Here is a 15,606-nt window from a genome sequence, read left to right as displayed (position 1 = left end):
AATGTAGGTTCCCCTTCTATACCCTAACTATTCTATGGTGCTAGTGCCGAAGACAAGTGACAAGTGCGAAACAGACGAGAATGGTAAAGTGTATTATGACCTTCCCAAGTGTTAGTGACTTTGGCAATTTCAAATTCTCAGAATATTTTGTTTTTCCAGAAGAGGGCTAATAACAACACAAATACCAACCTTGCCTAGAGACTGCTAAGGCGGCGTGTGCCAGAAGAGGAAGAATATGAGGACTTCCAAATTTTGATCTGGCAACACTGCAGCCATTTTAGCGCGTTGGTTAGTGTTTTGTTTCTTCATCTTCCTTCTTTTGTTTACCTCTGCTCTATGGTTTACATCGAACACTTGGAGCTGTGTCAGGCCGGTTAGTTTGTTCCCGTCCCGTGTAAGAAAGTTAGTATCTTCAGTGGCGTATACTTTAGGTGTAATGTAATTCCACTGCGTATCAGTGCCAGGGGTTTATGCAGAACTTTTCATCTGTGTGTGATCTTTAGAGGGGTGAAATTAGCATTGAATTAAAGCTGGAAGAGAGCGGAGCCTAAAACCAAAGGGGCTCAAGTTCCTTTTGTGGTACTAGTTTACTATCCTCCGAACAGATTTCTTAATTTTTACAGAAGAAACTACTTACCGTAATAAGTTCCTGTAGTATTGTCTAACATCGGGAAGGTGTTTTGTGTGAAATTGAGGTAAGTTTTCCGTATCCTGGAAACGGATTTCTTCAAATTTAAAAGTTTGAGGCTCATTTGGGGTAGGTGACTCCGGCCAATTTCTAACATGCCATGGTCTCACTGCAGAACATGGGCTGCTTTTTTCCTCTGAATAGACGAACAAAATTTATATCCCCTGAAAGTACGTACCTTCTACTTCTATTATCCGGTGTTCCTTTTACGATTACTATTATATTATTACGCGTAAAAAATGTCTTTCTTGCTACTAAAAGCAATGCATTTCTCCATTTGTTCACGTCCATATTGTTTATGCGCTCAAGTGCTGTGCGATAAGTGAGATCCTTTGTTTCGCGGCATTCGAGTTGATTTGTCGCCCCGGGTTCCACCCACAGACGCACAGTTTCTTTCATTATTTCAGACGAGGAATGCTTACAAGGTTAGGTTAGGCCTGTTAGGTTGGGTTCCAATAGCATAAATACAATGAATTTTTTTCCTGCTACTAAAAGCAATGCATTTTTCCATTCATTCGTGTCCATATTGTTTATGCACAGTTTCTTTCATTATTTCTTGGAGGAATGCCTACAAGGTTAGGTTAGGCCTGTTAGGTTAGGTTTCATTAGCATAAATAAATGACTAATTATTATTTAGGCTAAGAGAACTAAACCTAGCTACCTAACAACATAGGCATTTTTTGCTGCCACTAGATTTGTGCAGTAATATGCCTTTTCCTTGGTTGCTACGATTTCAATATCTCCCAACCTGGACATGTTTTTCTGTTTTTTTTAAAGAAAAAATTGTTCTGCATGTTAAAACTTACTTTTCTCGATTACTAACTACAAAACGTTAGCAAAAAATTATGAACCGCGTTCCTTCTAAGCAGCCCATATTCTGCAGTCTTACCCATGCCTTTAACAGGGAGTCTATAGAAAAGGCCGGGGAGCCGGAGCGGAGGCGGGGCCACGTTGGCGGTTGGTGGTGGTAAGTCAACTACCCCAGGGGCGGAGCCCAGAATCTGTTGGAAATTTCGACTCTAAATTCAAATGACAATAATGAAGAATTGCAATTACTTTGATCAAAAAAACATCAATACACCTTAAGGAATGTTCCGTGAAGCAGATAGGTAAGTAGGAATGTCAAAAAATTGACGAAACGAAAAAATTATAGGTGTTCGCAGGATAGTAAATTTTTACCGTTTCTGTAGCATTTTCGAAGTTGGTGGAGATGTTTTCTTTCATCACTGAATCTGTTTTACCGGGAATTAATGTATTTTTGAAGAGAAATATCTCTCGGATGCACAATTGGCATTGCTTCCATTTGGTTTCTGGTGAACCGGATTTTGTGCACGCTTGATGACATAATATCCTGCCATTGGGCCCAAGTTCCTTTTGTTTTCTTGTGATTTCATCATGCTACGAATGCAATTTTTGGCATGAGTTTACAATAACGGACCACTCTCCCATGTCTATAAAATTTCACCTGCTTACTAATTTCGGTGTCCTGATCACGTATCTGTAGTTCATAATTGGCGGTCACTTGTTAAAATTGTACATTTACGTGTAGAACTTGTAAAATAACCTTGCAATTTACCACGGTGATTGTCCATACACAGTAATTCGGAACGATCTTTCTTTCGCAATTCATTAATGGTCTTCCTTTATGCACAACAATCTTGCAACCTTGAATATTGATGTCAGACGAGGAATGCCTACGAGGTTAGGTTAGGTACCATTAGCATAAATACAAAGAAAAATTAATATTTTGGCTAAGAGAATTATACCTTGCCTTGCCTACCATGAAAAAGCTATCTCCTGTGACGTCAGAACACAATGTTGCTAAAGTGTTGTGCGATAAGTGACACCCATTCGGGGAAAAATGGTGTGTTCCATGGAGCTATTGTTCTTATGGTAGGGTTACGTTACGTTATGAAAAAAACATAGTTAATTTCATTTTTTTCCCTCGATTTCCATACTCGACCACCAATTATTACATACAGATTCGTGATTAGGAGTTCACAATTAGTGAGTAGGCGAAGTTTTATAGAAATTGGAGAGTGGTCCGGTATTGTAAACTCGTTCCCAATTTTTACATGGTTCACTTTCGATTTATGTCTGTTAACACATACTGATGAGTTTTAGCGATCACTTAATATTTTGTTCAATATATGTTATCGTGGTTAGGTTTGGTTCCCTTAGTATTAAATTAAAGTCCCTAAATGCATTCTACTAAGGTTCCGATTTACTTCTACGTTCATTCCCACGCTTCTACGTTATTTACTGTCGCTTGTCGACGGAGAATATCTTGTCCATGAGAAGTGCGTGAGGTAATTATAAAGTTGTTTTTTTCAACATAAATAACTTTTTTCGATTCCAAACAGCGCTCATTACGTTAAGGAAGGTTCACATTTCGTGTGACAATGATTTCCAAAATTCTACGATAATTAGTCTTTGTGCTAGGAGAAATCATAAAACAATCGGAACCGTTACCGAAATGAGTGCTAATGGAACCTAACCTCGTGTGAATGGTTCATGGAGCTACCCGTGGATGGTTTTTGTGGCTAACGTCAATGGTTTGTGGGGTTACCCATGGATGGTTTTTGGGGCTATCTGTCAAGCATTTTTCGGTTAGTAAATTTGGAAACACTCCATATTCACTACACAAATCAAGCTGCATGGCTATATTGTGTGTTATCCACTACGCAAGTCAAGCTGCGTGGCCACATTGTGTATTGCAGAAGGGAAACAAGGAAGAATATTGGGGCTATTATTGACATTATTTTCATCAGAAAAGCAGAGGAACACCTAAAAGAATGTTTCGCAATGCACAATAGGTAAGTTCCAATGTAAGAAGTGACTAAATAAATGAGTGCGACGTGTTCGGCTGATAGACAACTTGTAATGTAAAATGCCCTACCGACTAGTGTGAGTGCTTTGCTTTATGTTACTCTGCTTTTTTTCTTTTTGTGCCATTTTTGGCTAATTTCCGAAGAAGAGGATGAGTGATAATATTATGAAATTGATGAATGGACACTCACAAACATTCATGCCCAGCCTGGATTCATAGCATCGTAGCACGATGTGCTAATCACTCCGTCACGGAGAATGGTCCTTACCGACTAGACCGCTGTGGTATTTTGCGTGGTTTGATTTCTAATTATGTCTGTTAACACATATCATACTTCAGAGGTTTCATGATTACTTCCTGCATGTTTTCTGGAGAACAATATTTCCCTCCCATGCACTTCTATATGATTGTTGCAAGCAGTCATTCATTTACTATTGTCTTAGTTACAGACTTCTGCTACCATCTTCTTTCACGTGTGTGGGATGTGAAGGAGTATTATTTCACTCCTAAATGTTTTTGTTGTTATGTTAGTCAGGTCAGGTTTAGGGCTCTTGGAATTAATAAAATATTCTGATCCTTTCATTGTTAGATGAAGTGGATCACCTTTAGGTCTCTTAGCAGTAGAATAATTGGTAACAGTTAGATATAGGGAAAACACATTTCTTCAAATTTACAGGAGAAGAGATGGAAAAGTACTTACGGAATTGAGTTCCTGTGGACTTTTGGAAGCTGGGAATAGTGTTTTTTCCATTCGTGCATCTTATTCGGTTGGTAAATAATGTAATTTTCCACATTCATGTATCTCTGTTGCACGATAGCTCGTGCCACCATTACCGTCGTCTACGTGAATGAATCAAATGTTCCGTCCGTTTGATTACGTAACCCCCTGTCAGTGTAGCAACCACGCGGTAGTAGTTTTACAAGATGATGTGTGAGCGTTTTTTTTTTCAATTTAATTTTCTGTTTGCCTAACCTAACTGAACCTAACCTAACCTTCTGTGAATGGTTTGTGGATCAATTTTTGCTTAAAAACCTTTTGTGAATAGGTTGTGTGGCATTTATCGGTTCATAAGTTTGGTAACACTGAATATCAGCTGACGATAGACAACGTGAGTCAAGATTTGGCCGCCATTTAGCAATGATCAATAAATACTTATAATGTTAAAAATATCTTTATTTTTTCATTAAAAAAAACATAATCCCAAGTTGAAAAATGTTCTGCTATGCATATGAGGTAAGTACAAATTAAATTAATTTCAATATAAATGACTTAATTGTGTTTTCGCTATATCTAACTAGTACCGAATAATTAATGCCCCTAAATGCTTTAAACACCTGATCACTTCTTGATCTGGCTTTGAGCACAAATCTTCCTTCGAGCCTCTCATAATAATTTGCAAATAATTTACGAAAGTTCAGCAGGGGGGAAAGAGAAACTACATTCCATCTTACTATTTAACAAATTCGGTATTACATCCAAAACAGGGGTATAGCTAGGATGACTCCCAAATATCCCATTCCTGTCTACATTTAGTGTAATTTTACATGTAATTATATACTGTACATTTGATACCTCTGATGCAGAAATGGAACCTGTATTAACCATGTAAACAAAACCAAACTAAAAGTTTCCCTACTCACCTGGTTGCAAATTGACTGCACGTATATGTACAAAAATTGGATAGCATATGAAACACTGTTGGTACACATGAGAATGAATTTGTGCAGCTTTTCAAAAATATTCTATAACAGTGGTTCCCCAAGTGTGCTTCGCGGTGGGGTGGGCCACCATGGATACCTTACAGGGGTGCCGCGACATATTCCAGTATTTTCACTGAAATGACACTTCCAGATATGTGCTTATTTAGTACTTTTAGTACGTGTTCGATCTCTGTTACCCATGCTACCATGTTGCCATGAACAATGCACGGTAAGGTTAGGTTAGGCAAACAGTTAAAATTTGGGGTCGTAGTAATGTCATCTTCTTGCATAGGTAGCCCCACAAACCATTCACGGATAGTCCCAAAAAACGTTCACAGATAGCACCATGCAGGGTAAGGTTAGGTTACATTAGGAAATCATAGTTAAAATTGGGGGTCGTAATAATGTCAGGAAGGACACGTCATCTTCTTGCAACACCACTGCCTGGTTGGAAACTATGAAGGGGTTACATCATCAAACGCACACAACATCCGATTCAGGTAGAGGAAGCAAATGAAAGGAACGGCAATTGCTTGTTGGAGAGATATTTCTAAAAAAAAAAAAAAAATGCACTCAAACAAATTACACGATGAGAGAAAACACCTTCACAAACTTTAACAATGCTACAGAAAGTGATTTCCGTAAGTAGTTTCTTCTGTAAAAATGAAGAAATCTGTTCGGCAGACATCGAACAGTTGCTGTACTTTTTACATGTAAAATGTTTGTGAATTTGATATATGTGTTTATTTTTTAACATAAGGCAAGTAACGTAACTGCACTAACTGAGCATTGCAAGTACTGGTTAGGCTTACATTCTGACTTGGGTGCCGCAGAAAAATTTTGAAACATAAGGACCCCATGAAATGAAAAAGTTTGGGAACCTCTTGTTACGTACCTTTCACTAAGTTCAGGAATTTACCCGTCGCTCCACATGTCATTGTCACAAGACTCTTATCAATTACAAGGCGTGGAAAACAAAGCTCACTGTTTCATCTTTATACAAGGTTTATTCTTGGAAACTCACACTTAAGAGCAATTAAATGAACTTTAAATCACATATTACAATTTTTCAAGACATCTTTTCCACTATATTTTTTAGTTGCTACGGTATTTCTTGCTTGTTGATAAATCTGTTAGTTTCTTACATGTTGCCAGGTCCTGGCACATCAAGGTTAGTTTATTTTCTATCTGACACTAGTTGTCTATGGCATCATAAATGTTTGACAAATTGAAAACGCACAAATACTATATTTTAACTAAATAACAAAGAATCGCAGTGTAATGTTCAGGGCATTACACCCTGTTCTATCATACATTCTTCATTCTGTTGGTCCAAGAGTTTTAAACATCTCAACTATGTCACTGATGAATTTGATCACATAAGAAAAATGCTCCCTCATTGCTTGAAACTTTTATGAGCTTGAAAATGCTTCATCTTTTTATTTTCAAGAGTATAATATTGTATATTAACCTGCAATCAGTCTTGGATGCATGCCACATTCATTTACAATTTAATAAAGTGTCATTTTAACTATTTAAAATATCGACCTGCAGCACACACTACCAAATTTTAGAGTACCACTGGCAGTACAACAAATTAATTTCAAACATTTAAAATTTGGATTTGAAATTCTTATACAATTAACAATTATTTTTGTAGATTAATGTATTCCTTAACATCTGTGACTTTTGTTTGTAGATATATGTATTTCGAGCATGAACTAGTGATATGGCAAATGTAAACCACTCCGCACATGAAATTAAATATTATGTAGAGATAGATGTGTGTGTGTGTGTGTGTACGTATGTCATTTAATTGAATCAGTATTTTGTGGATACATTGTAATCACAGACCCTTTATAATGTTAATATATTTGTTTGGGGAATTGAGAGGTGGTAATTTGTAAGGTTGAAATAGAGAAAACATCTGCTTATACCCTTGAATTTACTTTACCAGGAATTATACTTGAATTTTATCATGGTCCTGTAGTGGCCATACTGAGTAAGAGATGTGAATGTATCTGGGAATGTGACGACATGCAATATATAATACGGGAATGACCAAAATATAATAGGAATAGAAATATACACAGCTTTGTATAATTTAAAAATTCAGTTTACAACAAATTTTTGCAAGTTTGGTAGGGAATCAAGATGTTGAACTGTAACAATTGCTAAGAGGAATGTTTATATTTTTGTCTCAATACAAAATATATACGGGAACATTTAATTTGTAATAAATATCTACCTTTGAGGTACATAACTAAAATAGAGAAATGCACATGGGGTGATGGGGATGTATAAAGCTCCACATATTCTTGATTGTGGCCAAAGTGTTGATGGCGATCAGTTTCCTGCCTGAATGCCTTTACCCTCCAGGATTGCCCCCAGGTAACCATTTATATGAGGCTTGGTGATCCTCGGAGCCATGCAGAAACAGGGAAATGACTGGAAAATTTCCTAGTGCAGATCTCCTGCCGGGAAATGCACCTAGGTCTTCAGAGTGATAGCCAGATGCTCTTTGAACTGAGCTATGGCGGCTCTTGGTAGGTGACTAAAGTTTGAATAAATACCCAGTATTTACCCAATACTACCCAGTGTCTTAATACCCATGTCCCAATCCTATCCGTCTTATGATTTCAGTTTTCTTCATTCTAGGTTTCAGAGGATGACAGTTTGCCAAAGTTCGTGTGCTATCCGTGCATAGACAAGCCAGAGAATCTTGCAGGACTTCCATAACATGTCTTCTGAATCGGAAAACCTCAATGAATACCTGTCATCTGCACAAGAGAAGCAGATAGGGGGGACGGGCTTTGAGGTAAAGTTAATTTTTTTTACTTGAATATATTGTAATACTAACAAATAGTCGATCCGGCTAGACTGCACAATTGTCCCTTGGGTTTTACCGTTTGAAAGTAAAAGAAAGAAATATTCGCTAATAGTACGTATTTCACACTACGATTTGCCACTGTCCATTTCTTAATTAGAAGTAACACTTCTATGAAATAATAAAGAAATTACTACTACATTACTCACCATAGATTGTTTCCTTTAACCTAATCCATGTTAGTTTTAAACACACGGTATTGCCAGGTCGAACTTTGGTTTTCAACGTAGATATATATATGAATTTTCACTAGGATTGAACTTTTTTAAAATCATGTTTTCATTCGTATTTCTTTGTTGCGCAGGTCCTAACATGCCTTTAAAGGATATCTTTAGAGAAAGGCTGGGCCGCGATAGTGGTAGGGGGCGTAGGTCAATTACCCCAGGGGGGAGCCCGGAATCAGAGGGAGGGGGCAATTTTTATGAAATTTTTACACTTCCAATTGTTTCCTCACCTTAAATCATACATTTCTGGAATGCTTGACTCCTACCCTTTCCAACGATGTATGATACAGATTTCTATTTGGAAGGGTTGATTCGACATCCTTATTGTCAAATCTTATTTGCTCTTGGTGTGGTAATAGATGTATTTTTAAGGTATAGGAAGTATTATTTTTGCACCTGCTGTTACTAATAATGAAATCATGTATGCTTCTTGAAGAACCACTGTGAAAGGAATACGTAAGGATTAGGGTTCTTGTGAATAAAATTGTATTTCATTCTACTCTATTCTGTTGTATTTTCATATGTGTGTGTGGCGTGGACTTCATTGTAAAACTCTTTCAAAATGCATGAGGAATGGAATATATGTAACTAGAACAAGATATTGCCATGCTTAAAAAAAATTAATTCATTATATTTTACCCTACATTTTTGATAATAAAATGATGATAATTAAGGCCACACCTACAGTGGATAATAAAAACACCACATTCAAGTTTTCAATTTTCTAAAGTGAGCGTTCATCTGTAACTTTGTACAATGAGGAGTTGAAAGGCTAATATAACACGTATTTTTAAAAAAATTAAAAAAATATTCAAAAGAACAATAAAATGATTTTGTGAGTATGTTATTTACACAACAACTTTTCGAGAATCTACTGTTCTCTTCTTCAGGTCCAAAACTTTGGCTACGAAAAACTTCCCATAGCCATGTCAAGATATTTTAAATTGTTCAATGTTGAAATACGTGTTTTAGAAGGAAAGGGTCTTTTAACTTCAGGGACTTAATTTGTGACAGAATTTGAAGGCAACATCAGTTTTAGGCATAGATTTTAAATTCCTGTCTAACCCATATCAAACCCACATCCTTATTCCTGGTTTTTAAAATATCTTGACGTGGCTATGGAAAGTTTTTCATGATCGAAGTTTTAGACCTGAAGAAGAGAACAGTAGATTCTCGAAATGTTGTTGTGTAAATAACATACTCCCAAAACGTAACAGTTGGGCTGAAAAGTTCGTAGGCTGACTCATAGATGGCGTTACTAGAATTAAATCCATGTGATTTTTACTTAGTACTAACCTTCAAAAGATACGTGTATAAATTTCACAGCTGCCGGATAATTAGTTCGTGAGATATAGCATTGTGAGTGAAGCAGCTTTTGTTATTGTGAAAAAATGGATAAAAAAAGAATTTCGTGTGTTAATAAAGCATTGCTTTTTGGCGAAAAAAAATACTGTTGAAGCCAAGGCTTGGCTTGATAAACATTATTCGGACTCTGCACCAGGAAAATCAACCGTTGAGAAGTGGTTTGCTAAATTTAAACGAGGCGAAATGAGCATCGAAGACGATGCACGCAGTGGACGCCCCAAAGAGGCTGTTACCGACGAAAACATCAAAAAAGTCCACAAAATAATTTTAAATGATCGTAAAGTAAAGTTTATCGAGATAGCTGAGATTATTACATAGCGTTGTTGGAGCGTTTAAAGGATGAAATCACGAAAAAATGGCCCCATTTAAAGAAGAAAAAAGTGCTGTTTCATCAAGACAATGCACCGTGTCACAAATCAATGAAAACGATGGCAAAATGAATTAGACTACGAATTGCTTCCCCATCCACCATATTCTCCAGATCTGGCCCCCAGTGACTTTTTCCTGTTTGCAGACCTTAAAAGAATGCTCGCTGGAAAGAAATTTAGCACTGATGAAGAGGTAATCGCCGAAACTGAGGCCTATTTTGAGGCTAAAGAGAAATCGTACTATAAAAATGGCATCGAAAAATTGTATGACCGCTATAATCGTTGTATCACCCTCAAAGGCAACTATATTGAATAATAGAATCGAATTTTGTCAAAAAAATATTTTTTACTATGTTAGCCTACGAACTTTTCAGCCCAACTGTTAAGTACCATTTTTTTGTGTTTTTTGAATATTTTTTAAATATTTTAAAAATATGTGTTATATTGCTATTGTGAGTAAGTCGCACATTCATAATGAGTTCGCTTATTGAAAGGCTAATTTGTAGGACAAATGTAGTTTTTTTACAACATTCCTGATGGAAACCTTTGTTTAAAAAATTAAAACACTGCATTTTATATTTTAATAACCAGTCCCAGTAGATCTTCCATAACTAATTTGTATATTTTACACAACAAAATCAGATAACACACAGTGGAACCCCATTTTTAAGTTCCTCGATCTTATTTTTTCTCCCAACATTTTAAGCTTTTTAGCTACTGCACCCTGAGGAATATTTATTCTAAGTTTCACTGTAAAGGCAATTACTGTTTTGCATTTTCTGACTTGGAACACCATGAAATAATCTGATACAGCATGGACAAAATGAACCAAAAAATTATTAACCACTGTTATATTCGATTGCTCCATTGGAACATGCTGACTGTCTTCTGTATTATTTCAAGTATTCTGCCTATCTATTCACGTCTCTGCCCATTCATGTTTTTGTAGAAACCATAGTGCATGTTTGGTGCTGTCGTGGTCTAGTAGATAGGACATCTGACTGCCACAAGGGAGATCCAGGTTTGATTCCTAGGTTGGGTGATCTGAGGTAAGAAATTTTCTGGTCTTGTCCATACACAAAGCACCTCTGGGATTCACCCAGCCTCAAATAAATAGATCCTGGAAGTAAAGGTTTCTGGAGAATGGTTGCTGATCACATCATGTCTAAAGTGTCAAAGATCGAGAATGTCTGGTGCCGTACCCCCCCCCCCACATCCCCTAAATGTGACTTAATGGCACAGTGCAATTTGCACAGGCAACTTTTATCATAGGCATGTCCCAATTTCATTTTGTAACGCTATATTATTTATGTGATTGAAATTTCATAAATTGTTTGAGAACTCTGTTTGAAATTACGCAGAATTCTGTTCTGAATGTGGTGTTTTACTCTATCTCAGTATTTCTATTTCCAAATACACAGTTAATTAAGGAATACGCATTGTATATTATGATTAGGTACAAGAATAGAGAAAGAAGCATGGGAATACTGTAGTCCTCGTGTTCTTGAGTGAGTCAGTCCATCGAAAAATAGGTAGGTTTTACACATGGATGTAAGCTACTTTTAACTTTCATTGTCGGCATCTGTTGATGCATCGTTTACCTCACCTTATGAACTTCTTAGGTGCCAAAATGTTCAAGGTGAAAGGAATGAGAAAACAAATTGATCATCTTCGTTCAGTACATAGCAGTGAATTGTGGTGGTTGGATGTTGTTGAGCTACGAGTTGAGAGGAGAATGGAAAAAAAAATCTCGAACACTTGGGATAAAGCCTGGAAGATTGAACCCAATATCGGTTTCCACGTCACTCCGGAAGTTATGCAAGCTGCAAGAGAGGAACGTGAATTCACGTTGGATTTGTGACGTAATAAGGGGAAACGAGAAAATTTAGGGAAGGGGAAATATTCGTTGAGAATTGACCTTCATGTTGATAGATAAGCACAGTTGGGTAGGAAAGGCCAAACCTGCAGGTTGCATTGTGATTTATGCAGTTTTTTTAGTTTCTTACCTTTTTTAACTTTTTTACCTGGGAGTAGGTCTACAGAACAAGTTTTTTTAGGGAACGGCTTGGGTTTTTACGTACTTCTAATTGCAAAAACTTAATATTTTAAATGTACCCTAACCAACCCTTAACCACAATCCTCATATTACATTTTTGACGCAGTACTATGCCAAGTACTTAGTTTTTATACGAACCTGAGGAAAGAGATAGTCAATCTCTGAAACGTCGTTCTACAATAAGAGCACTATACTCACATACGTAAGTACAATTTTTAACTTTCCTATTTTTATATTCTGGATTTGTGAGTAACACGCGACAAATCTATAAAATGCTATTGATCTCCGATACGGGGAGAAAAGTGCGTGCACTAGAAAATAAGAGGATTAAGTTGAATAAGGGTTTAATCAGGATTAGATTTTTAAAACAATGCAGGAAAATGGGGGTTTTACCAAACTTTTTAAAATGGGGGTATAAACCGTTGAGTGTAGGCATGATTGAACAAAAACAAGAAATACAGTTTAAAATACTAGGGAAATGTATTAGGGAAGCACATGGACAAGTCGAACGTCTTAATAAGGAATACTATAGATTACATTTGGAAGTTAGTGGGGAACGAGACGAAGTGACGTGGATCCGCATTGAAGAGAGACACTTTAGAGCTGTGGAAAAAGCCAAATTTAGGGATAGTAATACTATAGAGAGGAAATTGATGAAATTAAAATTGAATAGGAAGGATAATCTAGAGAATAAGAAACAAAAAACAGAGGAGTGGGGAAATAATGAGAACATTTTAAATTTAACCACCCACGAACCACCTAAAGAGTTGATTAGGATTATGAACAAGGGGCAGAAATTTGCAATAGGGGTAGAGAAACTTGAAAAGAAGAATTCATAATAGCAGCAGAAACGATCGTAACAACTATTGACGAAAGGGAGGATAAAACTGAGGTTAGACAAAGGATACGTAATATTGTAGAACAACACTTGCAAAAGGAAATTAAAAAGGAAACAAATATGAAAGGGGGAGATAGAACACGGAAAGAGAAAGTAAACGAAAACCTAAGACGCGATTTAAAAAATGTAAGAAAATGGGTGAAGGCGAATAACGTATTTCTAATTAGGTCTGATAAAGAAAACAAGATGGTTATCATGGACAGAGAGGAATATCACCAAAAATTAGAAGATAGCTTTAAAGGTAACGATTTTGTGAAAATAGAGAAAGACCCTATTAATAAGATTAGAAGAGAGATCAAAAAAGGGGTAGAGACAAGCATTACATTGGGCACAAGCGAAAAGAAAATCCTTATTAAGGAAATTAAAGTCGGCAACATACCAATTGCTTTTGGAATACCTAAGACACACAAACAAGGCATACCACTTAGGCCTATTATACCAACATACGAACATCCGGGATATGGGCTAGCAAAAATGCTGGTAAAAAGAATAAGGAAGATAAATGAAAACACCCAATATAGCGTTAGGAATGCCGTAGAAGTTAAAGAATGTATAGAAAATCTGGAAATTGATGACGAGGATACAGTAAGTAGTTTTGATGATGTTAACTTATACCCAAGTGTACCGAGGGGGCGGGCGGGAGATTGTTTACTAAGGTGGGTGTTAGAAAAAGGAATAGACATCCTAACTGCTTGGGAATATGTACGATGGTATAACCTTGTAACGGAATATAACTTTTTCTATGTCAATGACAGTATTTATAGACAAAAAGAAGGCTTGGCGATGGGAAACCCCATTTCGGGTATTGTAGCGAGCATTTTTATGCACTTCATTGAGAAGGCAGCTTTGGAAAAAACAGGAATGGGTATTAAATATTATGGGAGATACGTTGATGATATCTTGATTATAGGAAAGGGGGTAGCACTGAACAAGGTTTTTGAAGAATTAGAAAAACAAGACGAAAGAATAAACTTCACTAGGGAAAAATTAAGCGAAGGAAAAATCAATTTCCTGGATCTTAGTATCTTGAAAGAAGGGAATAGGATTAGAAAAGGAGTGCATCATAAACCCCTATCGGGGAACTTATATATTAACAAGGAATCGGCGCACCTCGAAATAACAAAGAAAAACGTATTCCTTAACTTTTTTATTAGGGCCGGTAGACTATGCAATAATGGAAAAGAAAAAGACAACGAAATTCGGTGGATAAGAAAAACAGGATTAAAAAACGGATACACAAATAGAGAAATGGATAAGATAGCGGAGAGAGCACGGAAAATTATTAGGAAAGAAGGGGATCAAAAAGAAGCGGAAAAAATCGAAAATAGGAGGGTAAAGTACGTTGGCATCCCTTACCATCAATCCGTATCGGAAAAAATCGGAAAAATAACGAGAGATTTTGGAATCGTTTGCGGGATGAAAGCACCAAAGAATGTAGAAAAATACTTCACCGATTATAAGAAAGGAAAGACAACTAGGGAAATACCAGAAAAACAGAAGGGGGTTTATCGAATAGAATGCCAATGCGGGAAGGAGTACATAGGACAGACGGGTCGAAATATGGGTAAAAGATGGAGCGAGCATGAAAAGGACATAAGGGAAAAAGTTCCCAAAACGGGTCTCTCAGAACACATTTTGGAAAGTGGGCATAGAATCGCAAAAAAAGAGATAATCAGAAAAGAGGGGAGGAAATTAGGAAGAAACGTGTATGAAACAGCAAGTATTTGTAGGGGGGGGAAAGAATAATCTTAATAGGGACGAAGGAAATTTGGAAGAAGGGTGGATCAAATTCCTCAAAAAATGGGATAAAGCCTGGAAGATTGAACCCAATATCGGTTTCCACGTCACTCCGGAAGTTATGCAAGCTGCAAGAGAGGAACGTGAATTCACGTTGGATTTGTGACGTAATAAGGGGAAACGAGAAAATTTAGGGAAGGGGAAATATTCATTGAGAATTGACCTTCATGTTGATAGATAAGCACAGTTGGGTAGGAAAGGCCAAACCTACAGGTTGCATTGTGATTTATGCAGGTTTTTTAGTTTTTTACCTTTTTTAACTTTTTTACCTGGGAATAGGTCTACAGAACAAGTGTTTTTTAGGGAACGGCTTGGGTTTTTACATACTTCTAATAGCAAAAACTTAATATTTTAAATGTACCCTAACCAACCCTTAACCACAATCCTCATATTACATTTTTGACGCAGTACTATGCCAAGTACTTAGTTTTTATACGAACCTGAGGAAAGAGATAGTCAATCTCTGAAACGTCGTTCTACAATAAGAGCACTATACTCACATACGTAAGTACAATTTTTAACTTTCCTATTTTTATATTCTGGATTTGTGAGTAACACGCGACAAATCTATAAACTGCTAAAAATGTGATTAGTAACTTTGTTTGCAAACTCTTATATAAAACTTAATTCACTTATTAGATCTCATCAACCATGTTAATTATAAACTTTATTATTATCACATGTAAAACACTTGGCTCAGATCCATCCTGAAATATAGTTCTCTATACAGTACGTGCCTGTGATGGGGATATATAACTAATGGTTTTGCACCTGCAAGCGGCATTGAAGAGG

The 15,606-nt window shown here is 36.6% G+C and overlaps 2 protein-coding genes across 2 annotated transcripts in view; both read left to right on the top strand.

The window, feature by feature from the left end:
- The window catches only part of LOC145999342 (uncharacterized), a 269,638-nt gene extending 261,680 nt beyond the window's left edge, over positions 1–7,958 (top strand). The window contains exon 5 of the mRNA XM_083136284.1: positions 7,878–7,958. Coding sequence (XP_082992410.1) covers positions 7,878–7,958 — 81 coding nt within the window. The remainder of the gene's footprint in view (positions 1–7,877) is intronic.
- LOC145999341 (uncharacterized) overlaps positions 328–15,606 on the top strand; it is a 40,733-nt gene continuing 25,454 nt past the window's right edge. The window contains exons 1-2 of the mRNA XM_083136283.1: positions 328–402; positions 7,878–8,037. Of these exons, the coding sequence (XP_082992409.1) occupies positions 7,960–8,037 (78 nt within the window). The 5' untranslated portion in view covers positions 328–402; positions 7,878–7,959. The remainder of the gene's footprint in view (positions 403–7,877; positions 8,038–15,606) is intronic.

This window comes from Lepisma saccharinum, chromosome 15 (assembly GCF_977018435.1).
Source record: "Lepisma saccharinum chromosome 15, izLepSacc3.1, whole genome shotgun sequence".
Classification (NCBI taxonomy): Eukaryota; Metazoa; Arthropoda; class Insecta; order Zygentoma; family Lepismatidae; genus Lepisma; species Lepisma saccharinum.
Note: the sequence above shows the minus strand (reverse complement) of the source record. Positions and strands in the feature narration are given on the sequence as shown.